Genomic DNA, 21,511 nt, shown 5'->3' on the forward strand with positions numbered 1-21,511 from the left:
GCTAGCCTCCAAGTCTGAAAACTTGAGTTCAATCCCTGGAACCCACATAAAGTTGAAAAAGAGAACCAACTCCAGAAAGTTGTCCTCTGACCTCTATGCACACATCATACACACAAAAGAACAACAATAATAATTTATGTGAGAATATCCAAATAAGATCTATGTCAGTAGATCGTGACCATTCATTACAGGGTAGTTCACAAATTAGAAATGATGATACACTGATTTCATTATAATTTTCCTAAGGCCTCACCTCTCCAGTGTGAAGTAGGATTGGCTTTGGTTTATGACATTCTATGATTTCTTCAGATGGCTTGCCCAGGAGCTTGTCCCGAATGGTGTCCCAAAATGGATCTCCCTCAGTTGTTCCTATGAGAATTGTTATGATTAATATGATTCTTTGAATTAACCCTCAAAAGATGTCATTATTTAGACAACACTGCACACAATTCTTTTAGAAGTTTCAAAGATTTTTAAGATTATTGTTCAATGATTTCAGACAATTTCAGCAATTGAAGAGGCAGGGTTTCCTATGTGTCATAAAATAATAGCCATTAAGTAGATCTTCCATTTGGACAACAGCATGATATATTTTGTTCCACAGCCTCAGTGTTTTGCTGCCCTTAATCTTGATCATCTGTAGATTTGTGAACTAAATCACCTTTTTCATATATTAAAATTTTTAAATGAGGCCTTCAACTTGTAATACCACTGTCTGGCTTGTGATGAAAGAACTCCTCTTAAATCTCCATAAAAAGGCACGTGCACACACACACACACATAAACAGCACACACACACACACACACACACACACACACACACCACATGAACAGTGAAAAAATTAAAGCCTAAAATATGTAAAGTGAGAGGAAAGTTATATTAAGTATAAAATTCACAAACACTGATGCACCTAATAGCAGAGCACCAAATATATGAAATAAAAACTGATAGAAACGAAGGGTGCTCTAAACAGTTCAACAATAGTGATGGAATTTTCAGTAACAAATAGAACAAGGCAGACCACTAAAGAAACAGAAAACTTGAAACTACTTGAAACCAGATCGAACCCACAGAGTCTGCAGAATACTCCATCCAACAACAAAATATACATTTTTCTCAAGTGCATGTGGAACATTACCCAGGATAGGTACTGCCCCTTAAAACCTCAATAAACTTTAAGGAGCACAAATGCCATGAACTATGCCTCCTAGTCACAGTGAAATGAAATGAGAACTAAGCAAGAGGGGATTGTAGACGTGGCTCAGCAGTTAAGAACATTGGCTGCTCTTGCAGAGGACCCAGGTTCGATTTCCAGCACCCTCAAGGTGGCTAACAACTGTCTGTTACTCCAGTTCCAAGGGAATCCAACGCCCTCTTCTGACCTCCGTGGGCACTGTACAGCATGGGTGCATTTACACACATGCAGACATAACACTCATACCCATAAAATAAAAATAATAAAATATTTTTATAAAAAAGAAATAAGCAACACGAAAGCTGGGATGCAGTTCGGTGGAAGAGGACTTGCTTAGTGTGTGAAGTTCCTGGGCTGGATCCCAAACACCACTAAGTAAAGAAGCAATAAAAGGGAAATCACTTTATGATGAGCAAAAATGAGAACCCAATAGACCAAAGCTTTATGGAATAGAGTGACAGCAGTGCTCTGTGGGAAACACGTATCTGCTCATTCATTAAAAGGATGGGAATCTGTCATTTACAGCAACACACACTGACCTGACCTGAGAAGTGAAAGAAACTGCACAGAAACACAAATTACCCATCACTCCGAACATATGTGGAATCTAAACATGGTGAGCCCATAGAAACAGAGAGCAAGTGTTAGCAGAGGCCAAGGAGGGCAGGAGGGAGGCAAAGATGGGAGAGAATGGGAGAGTCAGACAGAGGAACTATATGATGACCAGTATACAGAGGGTGTGTCTAGGCAACAATATCGGGCAACTCAAAATAGTCACACAAAAGAACTTTGAACACTGCCATCACAAAGAAATCACGAATGCTGAAGATAACAGATGTCCCAGGAAAAGTTCCAGCCAATGAGAAACCCTGTCTCAAAGAAAAGGCGTAAAGCACCTAAGAACCAATCCCTCTGATCTCCACATGTATGCCATGCACACACACACACACACACACACGAGCATACATACACAAATAAGAATACACATAACACACATAAATGAACAAATTAGCACACACGTGTGCACGCTCGGCATGTGCCAACCGATACCCTCAATATCCTAGATTGATCATTACATAAAATATAAACGTGCCAAAATATCATACTGTACCCCATAAATATATGCAATTATTATAATTTTAAAGATTTTATTTTTTATTTTTATGTGTATGAGTGTATTGCCCACATGTAGGTAAGTGCACCTATGTTGTGCAATGCCCTCAGAGGACAGAAGAGACTGTCGGATCCCTGGAACTGGAGTTAAGGACAGTTGTTAGCTGCCATGTGGGTTCTGGGATTCGAACCCAGGTCTTCTGCAAGAACAGTCAGCGTTCTCAACCACTGAGCCATCTCTCCAGCCCATGTTACAACAATTTTAAAATAAATTAACTGAATGAATTAACTAGGTTCATCAATATACTGAAATGCCAAGACAATTAGTCTCTGATTACATTTTACCCATTCTTGGGGAATCCAGGCTGTCACATCCAAACCGGGCAATCCTGAAGCCTCCTGATTAGGAATGGACGTCATAAACACATTGACCACAGTTAAACCTCATTAAGGACCAGAAGCCTGAAGCCTCCGAACCTGGAAGCCCTCATTTCATCCTCCTCCATCTCACCCTGTGTAATATTGAGGCCTGAAACTCCATCAATCGTGCCAGCTGCAAAACTGTAGCCCAGGGCCGGTTTACATGTTTTTACCTGAAGGAAAGATTATAAAACAAAAACAGAGAAAGAAATAGAAGTTAGGCTGCAGGTAATAATGTGCTACCGCCACGCTCTGCCCATGTAGCAAAGTCAGCGTCCTTAGCCACACTCACTGTGTGCGTAGCATTGAGCTGGACCGTCACATCTGTCATGTTCACCCACTGGTGTGCTGCAGCCACTGGTCCAGTTATCTCCTGAGAGGCAGAGTCATACAGCTCCTAGAAAACACACGCAAGTTGACTGTTCCAAGGAAAAGAGCGGAAGTGAAGTGGACACTGGCACCCAGAAAGCACGGATTGGGATGCACCACCTTCAGCAATGAGATGTGTTTGCTCTCCTGGATTCTCAAAAGCAGCGGTCACCCATGTGGCTCTCTCAACCAAGCCCTAGATTCTGCCCCCCAGCTTGAAACCACCAGGAGTCTGACCTGTGTCCCCTCCTCCCAAATATGAAATTAAGACAACTCAGGATGTGACACATAAGCCCCCAACTTCACATGAAAGCTAGACAAGAAAATTGAAGAAAAGCAGGAGAGGCCAAAGCATATTTTGCCAGAATGTCAAGAGGTCAGCAGGTAGACTTGCTCCGAAGTGTCTCTCTCAGGAACCTTGAGTTCCTCCAAGGACAGCACTGTGCAGTGGCTCAAAGACTTCAAGGCTCCTCATCACTCAGCCACCCTTTGGTGTTTTGTTCTTTATAAGGTCCACTGATTTTTTTTTCAATCTTATGGGAAATGTAAGCTTAATATATTGTCAATATATTTGTGCTTATTCATCCATATCATACAATACAGGCAAATTTTACTTCAGCACAAGTCTGCTGGCCTGACACCTAGACCATTTACAACAGCCACCATGAGCTCTCAGGATAGTGGCTGGACCCCAGCACTCTGTGGGAAACACATAGCTGCTCATTCATAAAAAGGATGAGAATCTTTCATTTATAGCAACACACACTGACATGACCTGAGAAGTGACACAGACACCTGCGTCTCCTCATCACATTTGCCTTACATCCAGAATGTGGGGAAGATCTCTCTGCTCCCAGGCCAAGGAGAGTAGAAAAATTTCAGACACCGAAGTGTGTCATAGGCACACCTTAAATAGAATCTGTCAATTTAGAATAACCCCCTGATAATACCACAGTAAATAAAAAGAAACTACAGAAATTGGGCTGCTGAGGCTGAGGATTTTATGTCTGATGCTTTTAAAGGAATTTTGTTGTTCTTAATTGTTTCTGAAACATTTTAGAATTCAGAATGAACTATTTACTTAAACACAGGCATGTGGGTGTGCATGCACACATACAATGAGTAAACTGTGAAAAGGAAGGGATCTAATTATCAGGACATGTTATTTGGAAGTCATTCTTAATCTTTTCCCTCAGAAATATCTGTAAAAGTGGATACAAAAATGGGGGCAAAATGGGAGATACAATTTAACAGAGTGCTACGGAGATGGCTCAGTCCCTATAGTGACTGCCGTATAAACGTGAAGACCTGAGTTCTAGCCCCAGCACCCATGTTAAAACCAGGCACTGTGGTGCACAACTATAACCCAGCATGGAGGAGGCAAAGATAGGACGGTCCCCGGGGCTTGCTAACCAGTCAATCTAGCTAGTTGGTGCACTCCAGTGAGAGACTGTGTCTCCAAACTAATGTGCAGAGCAATTGAGGAAGACATCCAATATCAGCTTCTGGCCTCCACACATATGCATAGACATGTGCACATGTACCCACAACACACACATATGTAAGCATCATTACATACAAAAGCACATATACACGGGAATATACCACACACAACAATCTCAAAAGTTGTAGGAGGGGAAATCAGGTGGACTAATTCACATTACTCTCATTGCAAACAGATTTGACCTCAGCACAGTCTTTTTCAAAAGAAAAGCTGAGTGACCTTTGCCCTTTCATAGACACACAGGAACAAATGGGACCTCACAGTGCCAGAACTGTTCAACTGTTCAGCTTTGTCATTAAGGGCCAAGTTCAGGTGGTCAGGTGACTTTAGCCAGGCAATGACCTGAGAGATTTCTGGCAATCTAGATCAGACTGGTCTTTGAGGTGCCACATTAACAATTTTTCTGACTCTATCTGTCTGAAACAAGCACTATGGTTTTCTAAACATGCTAAAATAGAACGTTTTCCTGTCGGCTTGGCTTTCAATGCACTAGGAAGTCTGACCAGATCAGAGTCCTGTGTGGCTCCCAAGGGCAGCCTTCTAAGCCCACGTCTTCCAGACTTCCAAACTTCCTGGCCAGCCTCAGATCTTGCTGTCTTCCCTGAAATTATCAACTTCCTAATGAATAATATCTCTGGGTTTGAAAAAACAACTTTAAATTATGACAGAGCACTGGGCTCATGCCTACCTTGGCTCTGCGGTAGATGGTCCGTCCTATCATTTGCGTGCTCTCAAGCATGTCTTGTCCAGGTCCTCTAGCTTCACACATGCTAGGCTGGAGCAAAATGAGACAATGTGATCCTTAGTGCAATGAATAATGGTTTTAAGGGATGGAAAATTACAATGGAATCCAAGCATATACATTGCTAAGCCACGTTCCAGCGTTTCTTCTCACGTATTTTCTCAATTTACAGACTAGGAAAAACATAATCATACATGCATTTGGAGTGGTGAATGTTTTTTAATCAGATCTGTTCCAATAACTTCCTTTTTAAGTTAGGAAATTGAGTTTCAAGTGGTTTGCAAGACTTGTTATCATAATCCAAGGAGGGAATCTCTGAGCTAGGACTGGGAGCCGGGCCTTACCCTGGCACGTACCCCCTTGGACTTGCTTCCTCCTCCTTGGTGACTTTATTCATGATTGTCTTCCACTGAAACTCAGTTTAAATCACATCAGAACAGGGGCTGGAGAGACGGTTCAGCAGTTAAGAGCACTGACTGCTCTTGAAGAGGACCCCAGTTCAGTTCCCAGCACCCACATGGCAGATAACAATCATCCATAACTCCAGTCCCAGGAGATCCATTGCCCTCTTCTGACTTCCGTGGGCATTGTACAAAATGGGTGGACTTACATACATGCAAGCAATACACTCATACACATAGATTTTTAAAAAATAACAAAAAAATAAAATATTTCAAATTACATTAGCACAATTAGTTATCTTTCTGGGGAAAAGATGAACAACTCTGGTTCTGCACCGTGTTTCTTAGAAAACTTTGAGATTGATCAAATAATTAAATATAATAAATACTATCAAGAACATTCTAAAAAAGATATAGATGGAGATATGTTATACTCAGAAAGTATAAATGACTCATCAAAAGTGATAAAGATCTTATGCCTGTCTTGTACAGATAACCACAGATGCTATGCATTCAAGATCAAGTCAGCCAAAATTCCAGCATACGTGGGGAAGTGCTCTCCAGGCCCCATCTCTTAATGAAGAGCTTTTGGTAATCGATAGCTGCTAGGGGATGGAGAATCATTCTTTTTTTAAAGTTGTTTATTTTTATTTTATGTGTATGTGTGTTTGGCCTGAATGTAAGTGCATTACATGCATGCAATACCTACAAAGGCCAAAAGAAGGCATCAGATACCCTGGAACTGGAGTTACAGGCAGTTGTCAGCTGCTTTGTGGGCTCTGGGAACTGAATTCTGGTCATCTGCAAGAGCAGCAAGTGCTTTTATTGGCTGAGCCATCTCTCCAGTCCGTACATCCCTTGTGAGGGTGCTCCTATTGATAGGCTTCCTGTGCTCCAGGGGATGCCTCCACACCCTTCATGTATAGGCAGCACGAACTGGACTTGATAGGTTATCAAAAAAAAAAAAAAGACATGAAATTGGAAGGAAGATGTTTGGAGTAAATATGGAGGGCATTGGAGGAGGGAAATGGAGCAGATATGATTATTATTTTATGCATGTAAGATATTCTTAAAAATAAAGAAAAATTACAATTAAAAATGATGACTAGGCTTAGCAAACTTGTCAGCTTATACATTTTAAATGTCTGTATGAGAGGGGAAATATAAGTAAACCTAAAGGACAGTTGATAAGTGGGAAGTTTTTTGTATGGTTTATGACAAATATAGTCAGGCTTTAATATATTAGGAACTTAAATTTTTCCAGAAAGGAAAACACCCCTTATCTGTCAAAAGGAGGTGAATTCATTATACTTGTTTCCTACACCCCTCTGCATGTTACAGCACTATTCAACCACACTGCCCATCCGTGGATGACTGGTAAGGAAAGTGTGGTGTAGATACACGATGGCATAGTCCTCGGCTATAAAAGGAAGTGAAATCCTATCACTTGCAGCAATATGGATAGAATTGGGAGTTTTCTGCTAAGTGAAATAAACCAGACTCACAAAAACAAGCATCACCTGTTCTCATTCACTTTCAAAAACTAAAAAATTGGTCTCACACAGGAACAGGGAGGAATAGTGGTTACTAGAGGCTGGGAAGGGCAGAGAGGAAGAAGGTCTGAGAGAAGCTAGATAAGGGCATGAGCACAATGCTAGGCAAGAGGAATTCCTTCCAGGTATCTATAGCATAGTAGGATAATAATTGTTGCAATACTCTATGCTATGTTTAAAAATAACTAGAAGAATTCAAAATTTCCAACATCTAAAAACAGTATATGTTTGAGGAGGTGGATCTGCCATTCATTCTACTGTCATAATATGGATGCAATAAACTACTGCAACACTAGCCCAAGAGCTAGATCTCAGTTTTAAAAAGAAAAGAATGTTCTCATTAATGCTTTGATTGATGAAGCTGAGTTAGGGTTTCTCTAATTTGCACTTAAAAACTATCCTAGCAGAAACACAATGAATTACAGATAGAATAGATAATTAACACACACACACACACACACACTCATGCACCTGTAAACAGCCATTCAACATGAAAAATATGTGTAACTTCATGAACAATTCAATGGAAATTTAAACTGGAAAGATATAATTCTTTGCATATTGTTCTGGCAAAGAGTCAGAGTGATATGCATGGCTTAGATAACGGTTGGGAGGATAATCACTCACACATGGGTGGGTGGAGGAGCCACGGAGCGGCAGGCAGGCCATGTGTAGCATGTTGGGTATATTTTGTCTTTAATAGCAAGCATACTTCTAAGAGTGTATCCTGAGCTGAGAGTCACTTGCCTGTGGAAATGAGTCTGCTGAGGACAGAGAGCACAGTGTGCTTACATAGATGAAGAAAGGAGGGAAGAAAAGAAATACTCAGACCCAGAGGGCTGGTTAAATAAATAATGGTGCTTAAAACTGAATATAATAGGGACTGGAGATGGCTCAGCAGTTAAGAGCACTGACTGCTCTTGCAGAAGACCCAGGTTCAATTCCCAGCACCCACATGGCAGCTAACAACCATCCATAATTCCAGGTCCAGTTCCCTCTTCTGACCTCCTCAGGCATTGCATGATGTATGCACTTGCATACATGCAGGCAATGCATTCATACACATAACATGAAAATAAATAAAATATGTAAAAACTGAATATAATAAAGTTATCTTAGCAGTGTTTCAGAGAATATTTGTTGGAAATAGGGAAACAGATCACAGAAGAGTATGGCAGTGTGCGTCCATGTACGTTACATGGCAAATCTGTGTGTGATGCAGAGATGAAAGGACTGTCAAGTGTAAGACTGTCTGTAAGACTAACTGTAAGACTGCTTGGAGTGGGGGAAGCGAAGCCCAAGTATAACCGGAAAGTGACAGAAGTAGACAAGAATAGGAGTCTTCTTGTCTTTTTTATAATTATAAAAGTAAAGTATGTTCGTGGTAGAAAAATATGAAAATGCATGAGTAGGACAATAAAAATGCCCTTAACAGTGCCAAAAGAAAAATCATTAACAATTCAACAGTCTTCGTTTTTTATTTTACTATAACATTTGTTTTAAAACATGACCGTAAATACATAATATTGAGTTCAAAATTTCTTACACCACATTGTGTATTATAGGTTTTTTCCTACATTATCCAGTATCTAAAACTTGATACTTAACTGCATAGCATTCTATTACAAGTGAGTATATATATATGACTTTTTACAGGAGTCCCCTGTAACTTCAGTTGGCCTGGAACTTGCTATGTAGACCAGGATAGCCTCAGTCTCACAGAGGTCTGCCTGCCTCTGCCTCCCAAGTGCTGGGATTAAAGGTGTGTGCTGCCATGCTTGGCTACAAGTGAGTATAACTTATTTAACTAATTTCATGAATTTTGGAATTTAACAAGTAATCTTTTAATGTATTGCAAATTAGTAATGTGTGGAATTTTACAAGTTAAAAAAAGGGAAATTTTGTGCTTTACAAAAAGAGTGTATAATAGTTACAACTATTAACACCATGCTGCTCCTTGGGAAGGGCTGGCTAGAGTAGAAACAATGTGATAAAAATAGAAGTGTAATAGACACCCCACAAAGTATAAGAACCAAAAATTCAGTGTCTGCTGCTGTGTCAAAGCTGAAAACAGACCTAAATGAATTCTGGGAAAGCAGGTAAACAGTGAAGGTAAACAGTGAAGTCTGGAGACAGACACAGAAAGATTTCTAAGGGGAATTATGTGCAAAACTAAAGTCCTAGAATTCTAAATAAGTCATAAAATTTCACTTACGAACGGATGGATTAAGACAGAAAAAGAAGAGAGTAACAACGTCTGAGGACAGAGGAGAGTGGGCAGTGATGTTCAATGTTTACTACTCTGTATCAATGTTATCTGAAGTTTTATAGAAAGATAGTTTTTATTTTTAAGACAGAGACAAAGAAAAATCTGATGTATTTTTTAAAACTACAGACCTATAAACTGTGAGAAATGTCAGTTTGGAGTATGAACTTAGAAATTCAGATATTCCACCAGCCATGGTAGCGCATGCCTTTAGTCCCAGCACTCAGGAGGCAGAGGTAAACGGATCTCTGTGAGTTCGAGGCCAGCCTGGTCTACATAGTGAGTTCCAAGCCAGCTGGAGCTACAGAGAGACCCTGTCTTTAGACTGCCCAGATTTGGGGAGGCATGCATAATCTCTATTTTGCATGACAATCAAATGGAAAACTGTAATTTAACCCAGTCAAAATTTAGAGAGTTGAATAGGTGCTTCAGAGAACAGCAAGCAAGCGAATGTGTACTTGAGGATGACATATTTGTAAGTTATTGATGAGTAGTCAGACATGAAATGAACATGACATGCTAAAACAAAGGCTTCGTGTGCTGTTATTACCTACCCCACCAACTGGACAAGTGCTGTGGGCGTTGTCGCAAGACTCTCCTGTGTTGATGCAATGTGGGCCAAGAATGTTGGGAGACACATCTCCTAGGTTGGATGAAGCAAAGCCTGCGACAAATGGTCCCTGCCAAAATAAATCCAACATTAACTTTTATTTCTTCTTTAATGATGACTTCTATTAAAAGCACAAACATCCCATCCACTTGTTAAATTTCTCTCTGTGGGTACACATGTGTGTATATAAATGTGGGTACTAAGACCAACTTCAAGTATCATTCCTCAGAAGCCATCCCCCTTGGTGGGTTTGTTTGTTAGAGAAAACCTCTCCCTGGGACCTCAAGCTCACTGAGGAGGCTTTCCTGGTCAGTGAAGTCCAGGGATCCTCCTGTCATTGGCTCCCCAGCACTGAGATCACAAGCTCAGATCACCATGTCCTGCTTCTTACATGAGTGCTGAGGATCAATCTCAGGTCCTCATGCTTGTGCGGGAAGCACTGGACTCACTGAACTATCTCCCCAGCCTGCAGGAAAACTTTACAAAATCAAGTGCAGACAATAAAAAGATGTGGAATATTCTGAGAACAATTTCTATTTCTGTAAAGGCTTATGTTAGCAGTTAGCTTTCAAATTATTACTAAAAATATTCCAATTATCCACAAAACCTTTTCAAGAAAGAGTATACCTTCTAACAGATGTATACCTCTAACAAAAGCAATTTGAAAAGAAATGCAGAGCACAACAAATTCAAACTATGGAGCCATCCATCTAGTCTCTGGTGCTTTATCCGGAGCCCAGAGATCCATTTGCCCTTTAGAAACAGCTTGAAAAGAGAAGAGCACATGAAGACCTTCCTGTTACAAAATAATCTACTCTTGACACTCATCACCTGGACTCACCCTCTGTGAGCTCCTCTCTCCTTCAACTGATTAGAGCAGGGTCAGTCATCGACCTGGACCCACCTGGTCTACCACGTCAGCACAAATATCTCCAATTTTCTTAGAGAAAGACATGGACGCTGGGCTTTTGCAAGCATAAATAAGAACCTCTTTCCCCTAAAATGCATGGTGATACACACCTATAATCCCAAAACTCTAGAAGCTAAGGCAGGAGGATCATAAACTTAAGGTCAGCCTGGGCTATATAGCAAGAGCTTCTCTAAAACAAGAAAAAGAGGAAGAACAGAAAAAAGAAGGAAGGAGGGAGGGAGGGAGGGAGGGAAAGAAAGGGAAATTAGATGTAAGCTAAAAGAAAATAGAGTTTTGTCAACAAAGGAGCTGAAAGATCAGACTTCATTATAACAGAACAATGATTCTATGCAAGGCCTGGGGCTCTTGTTCATCCCATGTTTTATCTGCATCCAGTGCTTACAGTGGCCAAGCGCAGCAGGATCTATCCCCACTTATCTGTCTGTAGTCATTAGTTACCTACAGCTGAAGAGGTCCTGAAGTACAGCAATTGGTTTTCTGATCTGGTTTCTGATCTCATCACTAAGAAGTTTCAAAGTCATAAGTCTACTGCGTTTGGACTATCTCTAACTTAGGGTTTATTTTTTAAAAAGAAAGGAGAGAGAAAGAGAGGACAAAGAGAGACAGAGTGAACAAGGTCCTCGGAAGGGGTGCTAGCATTAGAAAAATCTGAACAGTAAAAAAGGATTATTTGTCCCCACTGAGAGTTTATAGCGTTAAGAAGGTGCAAAACCCTTTTATATCACTGAAAAATAGTTAGCATCAACATACTTTATCATACTGTCAACTTGATCAAACTACTTCATGTTACAAAAACATAGACTCCATCTTCTTTATACAACTGGTTGTAAATTTATAAAAACATCAATATAAAGATTATCTGCCACAGAGAGCACATGTTTTCTTTATCGCTTTAAATGTTTCTTTCCTGACTGGGGAGAACAGTGAATTCTTTCTTTCCAAGTACATTCGTGAGATCTATGAGAAGAGAACATTTTATTCTTGAAATTTCAGTTTGCTGTTCAAACACTCACTGAATCAGGACAGAGACTTCAGTGACACACATCCTCACCTGGCCAGGTAGATGCCCTCTGTTCTTCTCTTGCTCAAAAAGGTACGCTGCATAACCCATGTTGTCGCTGTTTACAAGGTGGTTGCTGTTGTTCATGCTGACGGGATGGATGGCAAACCAGCTACAAAAGAGCAAGAAGCTCCCAGTTAATCAAGAGTGCTAGAGGACTGGGGCCAAAGGTGAAGACCAGGCCCTAAGTCTTCTACTATAGGAAAAAGTATTTTATGAGACCAGTGCACTACATACTGTGCAACGAGGCACATGTAAGTATTTTAATTTTTAAGCATGCTATATTTAGATTCTTTCCCTGTTGAACACTTACAATTACAAATAATGTACTCAAGAAATCTGATCATTTACTTTTAGAAATACAGAACTCCATTTTCATGAATATTACATCATCATTATCTTCGCATAAGCTTTTAACAAGTGCCAAGGCTATCCAGTTACTAGATAATATGCTTAAATAATTACATAAACGTAGACTCGGTCCTTCAAGACAGGGACAAAGATAATAATTACTCAAATCAATCCAATCCAATTCAATAGACATTTACTGAGGGTTAGTGTATGCCAAGCATGAAATAAATGGAGGCTTTTCTCAGAATCTCACAGACAGAGATGTGAACAAATGGCCTTAATTTGGTATGACAAATGGTATAAAGAAATGGGCCTAAAGGATTTGCATACCACAAGTGAGTTCAATTAATTTTAAGGGCATAATAGAGATAAAAACAGAAGAGTGAGCACATGAAGGCCCAAAAGAAGATGCCATCCATAATTCAGTATGTCCTTATGCATAGAAATACTTTGCTTAAATATACAGCCATACAGTTTACAAACTAATCACACATCTGTCACTTTATTTCACAACACTAATAGGCTATTTTCCTCCATCTGCATAGGTGAATCAAAGAAGCAAAACGAAGGCCCACATGTCATAGAAGACTAGGGCACAAGGCTGGGTCTTGTAGCCTTTATAGAAATCAAACCTTCACATAGGTGAAAAAGATATGATTATGGTTTGGATGTGATGTTTTTCCCATGGAGTCATGTGTTTAAAAACCTAGTCCCTAACTGATAGCACAGTTATGGGAGGTTATGACATTGTTTGGACATGGGGCCTAGCTAGCAGATGTAAGGCTACAGGGCCAGGGATGAGGGCTACAGGCCAGCTTTGCTTCTGGCCTGAGCATAATCTGCTGAGATGTGAGGTGGTCCAGCCACAAGCTTCTGTTGCCATCAACTCTGCTGTGCCTTCCCTGCCACGATGGACTGTGTACTCTGTCAAACTGAACCAGAATAAATCCTTCCTCCCTTAAGATGTTTCTCTTGGGCATTTTATCAAAATAAAGATGAAAGTTAACTAATCCAGACATCTGCTGAATGGAAGGTAATATAGCAGAAAAGCCAGAATGTTCAAGAGAGATAATGATTCATGATGTTTCAGATTCATTCATGAGTTTTTAAATGCTTACAGATTCAATCTGATGCCAAAAAATTTTTGGCATTTTTGTTTACATTCCTACCTAAGTAAAATAGTGCATAAAACTAAACATTTATTTAAATAATAGGGATTCTTTAGAACTTCAAGATCCATTTGCAGAACTCAGTTCTGATTGAAAGTGGAGGTAGGTTAGAGATGGACAGCTCGCACTGGGAAGGCTACATAAATGAGTCATTCTGGTTAGTATGATAGGACCTGGCATGGATTATTGAGAACTGGGAGCACCTATGGGGGCTGAGAACTGCAGCCTCCACTCAGCTCTTATGAGAGAGTAAGCCATACTTCCAGCTCTTCCATCACACACAAACCATGTGTGTATAAAACAACATGCACTATATAATAACTATACTGTTACTGACTTGAAAATGCCTCAAGAAGTAAATGACAAGAAAACAGAATTGTTATACATTACGCAGATTAAGAAACAATGTACATTGTCAAAACATAGCTTGTGTACTCCATTTGCATTCTGATTTAAGCTCAGCTGGTGGCAAAAAAAAAAAAAACTCTTTGACTGGCAATATAACTCAGTGATAGAGCATTTGCCTAGGATGTAAAGGCCCTAAACCACACTGTCACAGTGATCTTCAGGTGTCAACTTGACACAAACCTACAGTCACCCAGGAAGCAGCAGCATCTCACCCCAGCGAAGCGCTTCAGAAAGGATGTGACATCCGAGCAGGTCTTTAAGGGTGAGTAGGAACTTGGAAAGAAGCAGTAGAAGAGTAACAGCTGCCAATGTCAAAGGATGTGTGCAGAGAATGGGTAGATAGTGTGCCCAGAGCAGAAAAGCATGGGCCAAGAGCAGTGGTCACCATACAGTTCATTCCACCAACATGAACTGCTTGAGAGTCAAAGGTGTAACTGTCATTGTGTTAAGCCCCAAAGAATACAGACTCTGGAATGTTCTCTACACTGAGGAAGTCACAATTACCTACACTAGTGTCTGTGGAGAGACAAATGTTAAGAAGTTCTTCTGAGTGAACTACAGATATAATTTCTAACTTATTTCAAGTACTTTAGGGCTTAGAAAATAAATTGATCTCTTTCCCTACAAACTTGAAAAAAATAATGTCTTTAATCCCAGGAGGCAGAGGCAGGTGGATTGCTGTGAATTCAAGGCCAGCCTGGTCCACATAGTGAGTTCCAGGACACCTGGGGCTACAGGGAGACCCTGTCTCAAAAGAAGACCCCCAAAAAATGTTATTTGAGGGGCTGGAGAGATGGCTCAGTGGTTAAGAACACTGGCTGCTTTTGCAGAGGACCCAGGTTCGGTTCCCAGAATCCACATGGCACCTGACAACCATCTGTAACTCCAGTCCCACGGAAATTCAACACCCTCTTCTGACCTCTGCAGGCATTGGATGACACGGTGCAGTTACACAAATACAGGCAATATACTCATATTAAAATAATATAAAATATTTTTAAAGATGTTATTTGAACTGCACACAAAGAAGATGCATTTTCCTTCTCTGCCCTTTGAAATGTGTGCTTTAAAATGTCATGCATGGAAGAGCATCTAAAGTACTAAGTACTATGGTAATAGTGAATGTTAATAAACAGATACTGAGAGGTGGTCATATTACTTTTAGAAGGCCATAATTACAATTCCCTCCATCTGTTCAAAAAAGCCTTCAAAGCAAAGTTCAAGAGGGAGGAAGAAAGGATTCTTTAGCTTCAAAAGAAGTTCAAATATGAACATAAAAGGATAAACATGTCCTTGATTATGAACAGTTTAAAAATAAGAGTGATGTCACACCCAGGTGTAAGACAGGTCACGGGCCTCTATAAGTCAGTGTGAGACAATAAAATGAGTGAGTAGTCAGAAGACCAAGGGTCTGATGCTATTTCACTACAAAGTTTAATATAAAATTCCAGACATTGGAAAATAATATTTCAATTGAATTTATAAATAAGCAACATAATATAGAATATTAAAGTTTAATTTTCCTGCTATATAAATAAAACATTGAAGGAAAAAGATCTCTAAAGACTCTTTTCATTCATGATTTGTATTTCCTACAGTGACATAGAAAAGCTCTTAAATATTCTAAAACAGTAGCAAGCCTACCCCTGGTTCCATTTATAAATAAGCAGCATAATATAGAATATTAAGTTTAATTTTCCTGCTATATAAATAAAACATTGAAAGAAAAAGATCTCTAAAGACTCTTTTCATTCATGGCTTGTATTTCCTACACTGACGTAGAAAAGAAAAGCTCTTAAATATTCTAAAACAGTAGCAAGCCTACCCCTGGTTCCATTCTCAGCTCTGGCTAATTATAAACTGTATAAATGGGGCTCTGTACAGGGGTAACTGATAAGGGGTCACTGGGCCCCTACCCACCTCAATGATCCAGAAGTCTTGGTCAACCCAGAAAAGATGCTGCTTTGATGAGCTTTTCATCTTGCAAGTGCTACTTGTGGCCCTCTCCAACCTAACTATCCACAGATAGAGAAGTGGAATATTGTGTATCTTTCAAAGATTATGTTCATGAAGGAACACAGAAGGTCTTGGAGTGAATATACTACAGGGAGTTACAATGGGTTCAATAGTGTCCCCTAGAATTCATGCCTACCCAAAATTCCAGAAGTTGACTTATTTTAAAAGACAGTGTTTAAAGATATAATCAAGGCAGGGTATGGTGGCTCATCCCTTTAATCCCAGCACTTGGGCAGCACAGGCAAGTGGATCTCTGTGAGTTCACCCTGGTCTACATAGGAGAGTTCCAGGTCAGTCAGTGCTGCATTGTAAGACCCTGTCTCAAACAAAACATAAATAACAAATAAATAGAAAGAAACAAAGATATAATCAATGTAAAGATCAAATAAGAACATACTGGCTTAGCAAGAGCCCCAAATCTAATGACTGACATGCTTACAACAGAGAAGAAAAAACAAAGTAACGCACAAAGAGAAAGGTGATGTGAGGATGAGGGCAGAGACCAGAGTGACGAGTCTACAATTGGGGAAGTCCAGCATTGATGGCAACCACTGGAAGCTGAAAGCTACACTGCATTGCGCAGATTCTTCCTCAGAGTCTCTGAGAGGAATTAAACCTGTTAATGCTTCATTTTGGTTTTCTAGTCTCCTGATGTATGAGAGAATAAACTGTTATCTGTAGCTACTCTATCTCTGATTAGTTTCCCTGGAAACTAATACTAAGGGCATATGTAATAGTGGCTAAGAACACCAATTCTAGAAGCAGACACAAGTGGCTTAACCTGTTTGAACCTCAGTTTTTAATATCTGTAATGAAAATGACAATATTAGTATCTACCTCAAGCACTTGACAATTAAAAGGACTAACACAAGTGAAGTATTTAGCACCAAGACTGGCCTACAAATAAGAATCAAATTAAGTGCTCATTATGGTGGTAGTTATGATGCTGCTACTGAAAATAATGACGTCATACAAAACTATGAGCATAAGTAATTGTAACTGATAATATGATGTCAAAATAAACCCTGGATGAATCACACATACACTACGTGGATGTTAAACCCGTAGATGAGCACGAAATGATTAAATGAGGAAACTCTGCCCTCTTGTGGCAGAGATCTGGGTGCTTGTTAAATACCCATACTTGCATGTATTTCCCAACACACTTGAAGGGTGGGGCATGGGAACAGTACTGGCTAATATGCTTGCAGAAGAATCACTCAATTCTCATTAGACTTCAGTACTGAGGACTTTAATGGCTTCCTGTGTAAGCCGCTGGAATTGCATGTTTTGATGTTGTGGCATTTCCATGAACTATTTTAATGAACACACCTGTGTGCCCCTCCTTAAACTCCTCACTCAAGGGCTGGAGAAGTTGTTCTTGCAGAAGACCAGGGTTCGAATCCCAGAAACCACATGGCAGCTAACAACTGTCTGTAACTCCAGTTCCAGGGGATCTGACAGCCTCTTCTGACTTCCGTGGGCATTGCTGACACGGGTGTACTTACATATATGCAGGCAATACACACATACACATAAAATAAAAATAATAAATAATTGAAAAAAAAAAAAGCTCCTTCTTACTCTACCCCATTGGAAATTGGGGAAAGAGAAGAAAAGATATCGCACCATGTTATACTAGAAACACTGTTGGAACCATAATTCGACCCAAAGGGAACTTGAATCTTTCTAAAGTGCTCAGGTTAATGAGACGAACACTCTCAACTAACCCTTCCTTTATTCTCAAAAATCCTTCATGGAAAAGGCCTCACTGCGATGATATTAGGGAAATATATTTTGGGGTATGGGCTTCATTAAATTATGACAATAAAATTTTATGTTCATGGTGTGCCCAATCAATCAACAAAAGTAAAACAGGACATAGCTAACAGGATTTTTAAAAAGTGAGCCCAACCTCGTCGGTTGTGCTCCTTCATTCAAGGGGGGGCAAGCAGGGTCCTTAGACCCTCACCGGAGTATCCAGCCACTCTCCCAGGCCAACTATGTGTAATTTGGCCCTAATCACACATGGTCTCTCATAACAGATGGAAAATTTATTTGCTGATGTTATGTCTCATAATTATTTAAAAAAGAAAATGAGAATGCAAAAGATGTCAAAAGGATATGGGAATGGAGATATTTTCCAAAATAGAAAAAAAATGAGAAAGCCTAAGCAAGTGATGAAGGTCTGTGTAGGTTTGATATGCTATATAAAGGATGAAACAAAAATAATATACACATAATCTTAAATTTTCTAAGGTCATAGATTAGTCAACTAGTATAAGGAACAAAATATATCTAGTCAAGATTTATATAAGAACATCTGGTTTTTTTCCCAAGCTTTATCGACATAGCACATGGTAATTAAAAGTACTAGACTGGTAGAAATGACTTTATTGGATGTTTAACAGCCATACTTTGAGGCCTAAACTAATCGACTGAACGGACAGTTTTGCCCCTTGCCCTCCAAGATCGACTAAGTTCCAGGGGACTATAGAACTTCTCTCAAAATCTCCTGTAACTGTGGTGAGTCACCTGTCCTCTTGTTCAGGGAGGCCATGGAGACCCCACCCAATGGGCTTAAACCAGTGTCCAGTCTACAAAGAGGAGGGTCAACTCAGAGGAAACATTTCCTCCATGCTTTCAAGTGAAGCCAGCCACAGTTGAGCAGGACCTTTGACTTATCATCACATAGATGGAATTGGTAAAAGAAAGGAGCCAGGGGCTCCTCCCAAGCCCACATGACCCCTGAAGAACAGATCCTCAAACAACCTTAAGTGTAAATATAAATTTATTTATTTGGACCAACTGTATGGTCTTAAACACCCAAAAGGAACATGCTTTCAAGTGAAGCCAGCCACAGTTGAGCAGGACCTTTGACTTATCATCACATAGATGGAATTGGTAAAAGAAAGGAGCCAGGGGCTCCTCCCAAGCCCACATGACCCCTGAAGAACAGATCCTCAAACAACCTTAAGTGTAAATATAAATTTATTTATTTGGACCAACTGTATGGTCTTAAACACCCAAAAGGAAAGTATAGCCAAAGACCAAAGATATGGTAGCTAAGGAAGTCAACTTGCTATTGTTCTAAAATGATGGCTATATTTATTTTCTCCCCCTATCTAGAAGCCTTTGAGAGGGAACTGACACTGATTCTAACCACTCCAACAACTATCAAAATACCTGAAAGCAAATCCTAAATCCATCACACTAGAGTCCAGCCTTACAAGACAAAAGAAAAATGAGGAAGAACCCAATAGGGGGATGCTTTTGGAAGCCCTTGTCAAGAAATTCCAATGGACTCGCATATGAACATTTGAACTTTGCCCTGTTCTGACTTTTTTTCTGGTTCCCTGTCTATAACTTGTAATGCTAATTACTCTTGCCTTTATTTCTCCTTGGCATCTCCAAGGACTTTCTTTTCCCCTTAAAGATGAGAGTTATGCTATTTGGGAGTCTTTTAGATAGACCCACTGAAGGGGTACCCCATTTGCCTCACCCTGCATCCCTGTTCAGCATGGAAGAAGCAAGATGGGCCTGCACACCGATTCCTTATCCGCAGGTAGGGTAACCTCTTCAGAGGATGGTGTGATAAGAACAGGAGGTAGGAATTGGCTAGGCAGTTAGGGTAAAAAAAACTCCAAAGAAAAGTAGCCAGTTTCTTGGCTAAAAGTCAAAATGCCCTTGGCTTCTTATCAACATACTCCGTTCCAAAGGCCAAAAATGTCAAAAGTATTTGGAAGTTCTTCTCTAATCCTTAAAATATTTTAGGGTTACCTCTTCAGAGGGGGGAATATTAGAGTAGCAAAAAGAAGAGTATGTGACATTATCAGAAAAAAGTGATGGGGAGATATGGGAAGAGTTGGAGGGGAGGGAGTGGGCATGGATTTGATAAAAACACCTTATATGCCTGTATGAAATTCTCAATAAATTATTTTTTAAAAATAAATTAAATGTGAAAAAATAATAATAAATGGCAAAAAAAATTCAGTCCAACTAGGCATTGAAGAAATTCAATGGGAAACAAAAGTAATTTGACTTTTTTAAAATACATTTCTTGGCAAGTATTTCAAAGCACAGTGACATCAAGACAGGCAAGAGTCTAAGGAACAACACTTTGTTCATAGCAGCATAAAGACAGGAACTCTTTATGAAGAGGGCTCTTTGGCAGCATATAGGAAGAGCTTTAAAAGTTAAATATTCCCCTAGCTCAGCAATCCTACTTAAAGGAAATTCGCTCTAGGAAATCTCTGGCAAACACGTATTTGTTGAGGAATTTGTCTCACAATGATTGCTCAAGTATATTCATGTGTAAATGTGTCATTTGCATTTGAATTGCAAGATACAGTGGAATTTATTCCATTATGAATATATAATATGTAATATACATTATTATATAATAACATATATATATAAAATGGAATACTATGAAGCAAATTTTAAATGGTAATATAGGGCTAGATAGACAGCTCAGCAAAGAACAATGGCTGCTCTTGCATAGGACCCAAGTTCAGTTTCCAGCACCCATACGGCTGCTAACAACTACCCATAATTCCAGGTCCAAGAAATCCATCATCCTCTTCTGGCCTCTGAAGGCATTCACACATAAGTTTACTCACCTACATACATGCAGACAAAACACTCATACACACAAAATAAACATAAGTAAATCAAAAAAATGTTTTAATGGTAATATAAAGCCACAAAGGCACATAAAGTTTACAAAAAGAGCAGACCTAAAATTGAAGGGTTGAGTCTCACACAAGAATCAGAAACTACAAAGGAAATTCACATGTCAAAATCAAAGAGAAAAAATAATAACATGAAAAACCAAAATAACATATCCCCACCAAATATCAATAGTCCTCTAGAGGAGTACAGTGAGAACCACCTACAGATAATGCAGAACATAGAACTCAAAAGAACAATTATAAACATGATAAAAGAATTCAGTGAATTTAAAGAACACACAAACAAAGAAATCAAAGAACTCAAGGGAGATAGAGTTAAACTTCTGAATGAATTCAGAAAAGAGCTAGGAGTATTGAAGAATACTCAGGCCGAAATGAAGAAGGAAGTGAAACACTCAGTAAGCCAATTAGAGACAACAGGAGAAAGCCTCACCAATACAGTGAATGAAATGGAAAACAGAATATCAAGACTGGAAAATAAAGTGGACGAATTAGACCACTCAAGCAAAGATTATGAAAAATTTAAGAAATCACAAAATGGAATATGCAGGAATTTTGTGACACCATAAAAAAACCAAACTTATGAATCATAGACATATAGGAAGGAGAAGAATCCCAAGATAATGGCATGAACCAGATCGTCAACAGAATCATAGAAGAAAATTTCCCAAAATTAAAGAAAGACATGCCCATACAAATACAAGAAGC

At 39.5% G+C, this 21,511-nt stretch overlaps 1 protein-coding gene across 1 annotated transcript in view; it reads right to left on the minus strand.

The window, feature by feature from the left end:
* Positions 1-21,511, minus strand: part of Asah2 (N-acylsphingosine amidohydrolase 2) — an 86,908-nt gene that overhangs the window by 32,539 nt on the left and 32,858 nt on the right. Inside the window, exons 8-13 of the mRNA XM_008829708.1 lie at positions 12,157-12,277; positions 10,119-10,244; positions 5,291-5,377; positions 3,022-3,126; positions 2,821-2,902; positions 254-369 (exon numbers count right to left, since the gene is read on the minus strand). Of these exons, the coding sequence (XP_008827930.1) occupies positions 254-369; positions 2,821-2,902; positions 3,022-3,126; positions 5,291-5,377; positions 10,119-10,244; positions 12,157-12,277 (637 nt within the window). The remainder of the gene's footprint in view (positions 1-253; positions 370-2,820; positions 2,903-3,021; positions 3,127-5,290; positions 5,378-10,118; positions 10,245-12,156; positions 12,278-21,511) is intronic.

Source organism: Nannospalax galili, unplaced genomic scaffold, assembly GCF_000622305.1.
Source record: "Nannospalax galili isolate Female #2095 unplaced genomic scaffold, S.galili_v1.0 scaffold1551, whole genome shotgun sequence".
NCBI lineage: Eukaryota > Metazoa > Chordata > Mammalia > Rodentia > Spalacidae > Nannospalax > Nannospalax galili.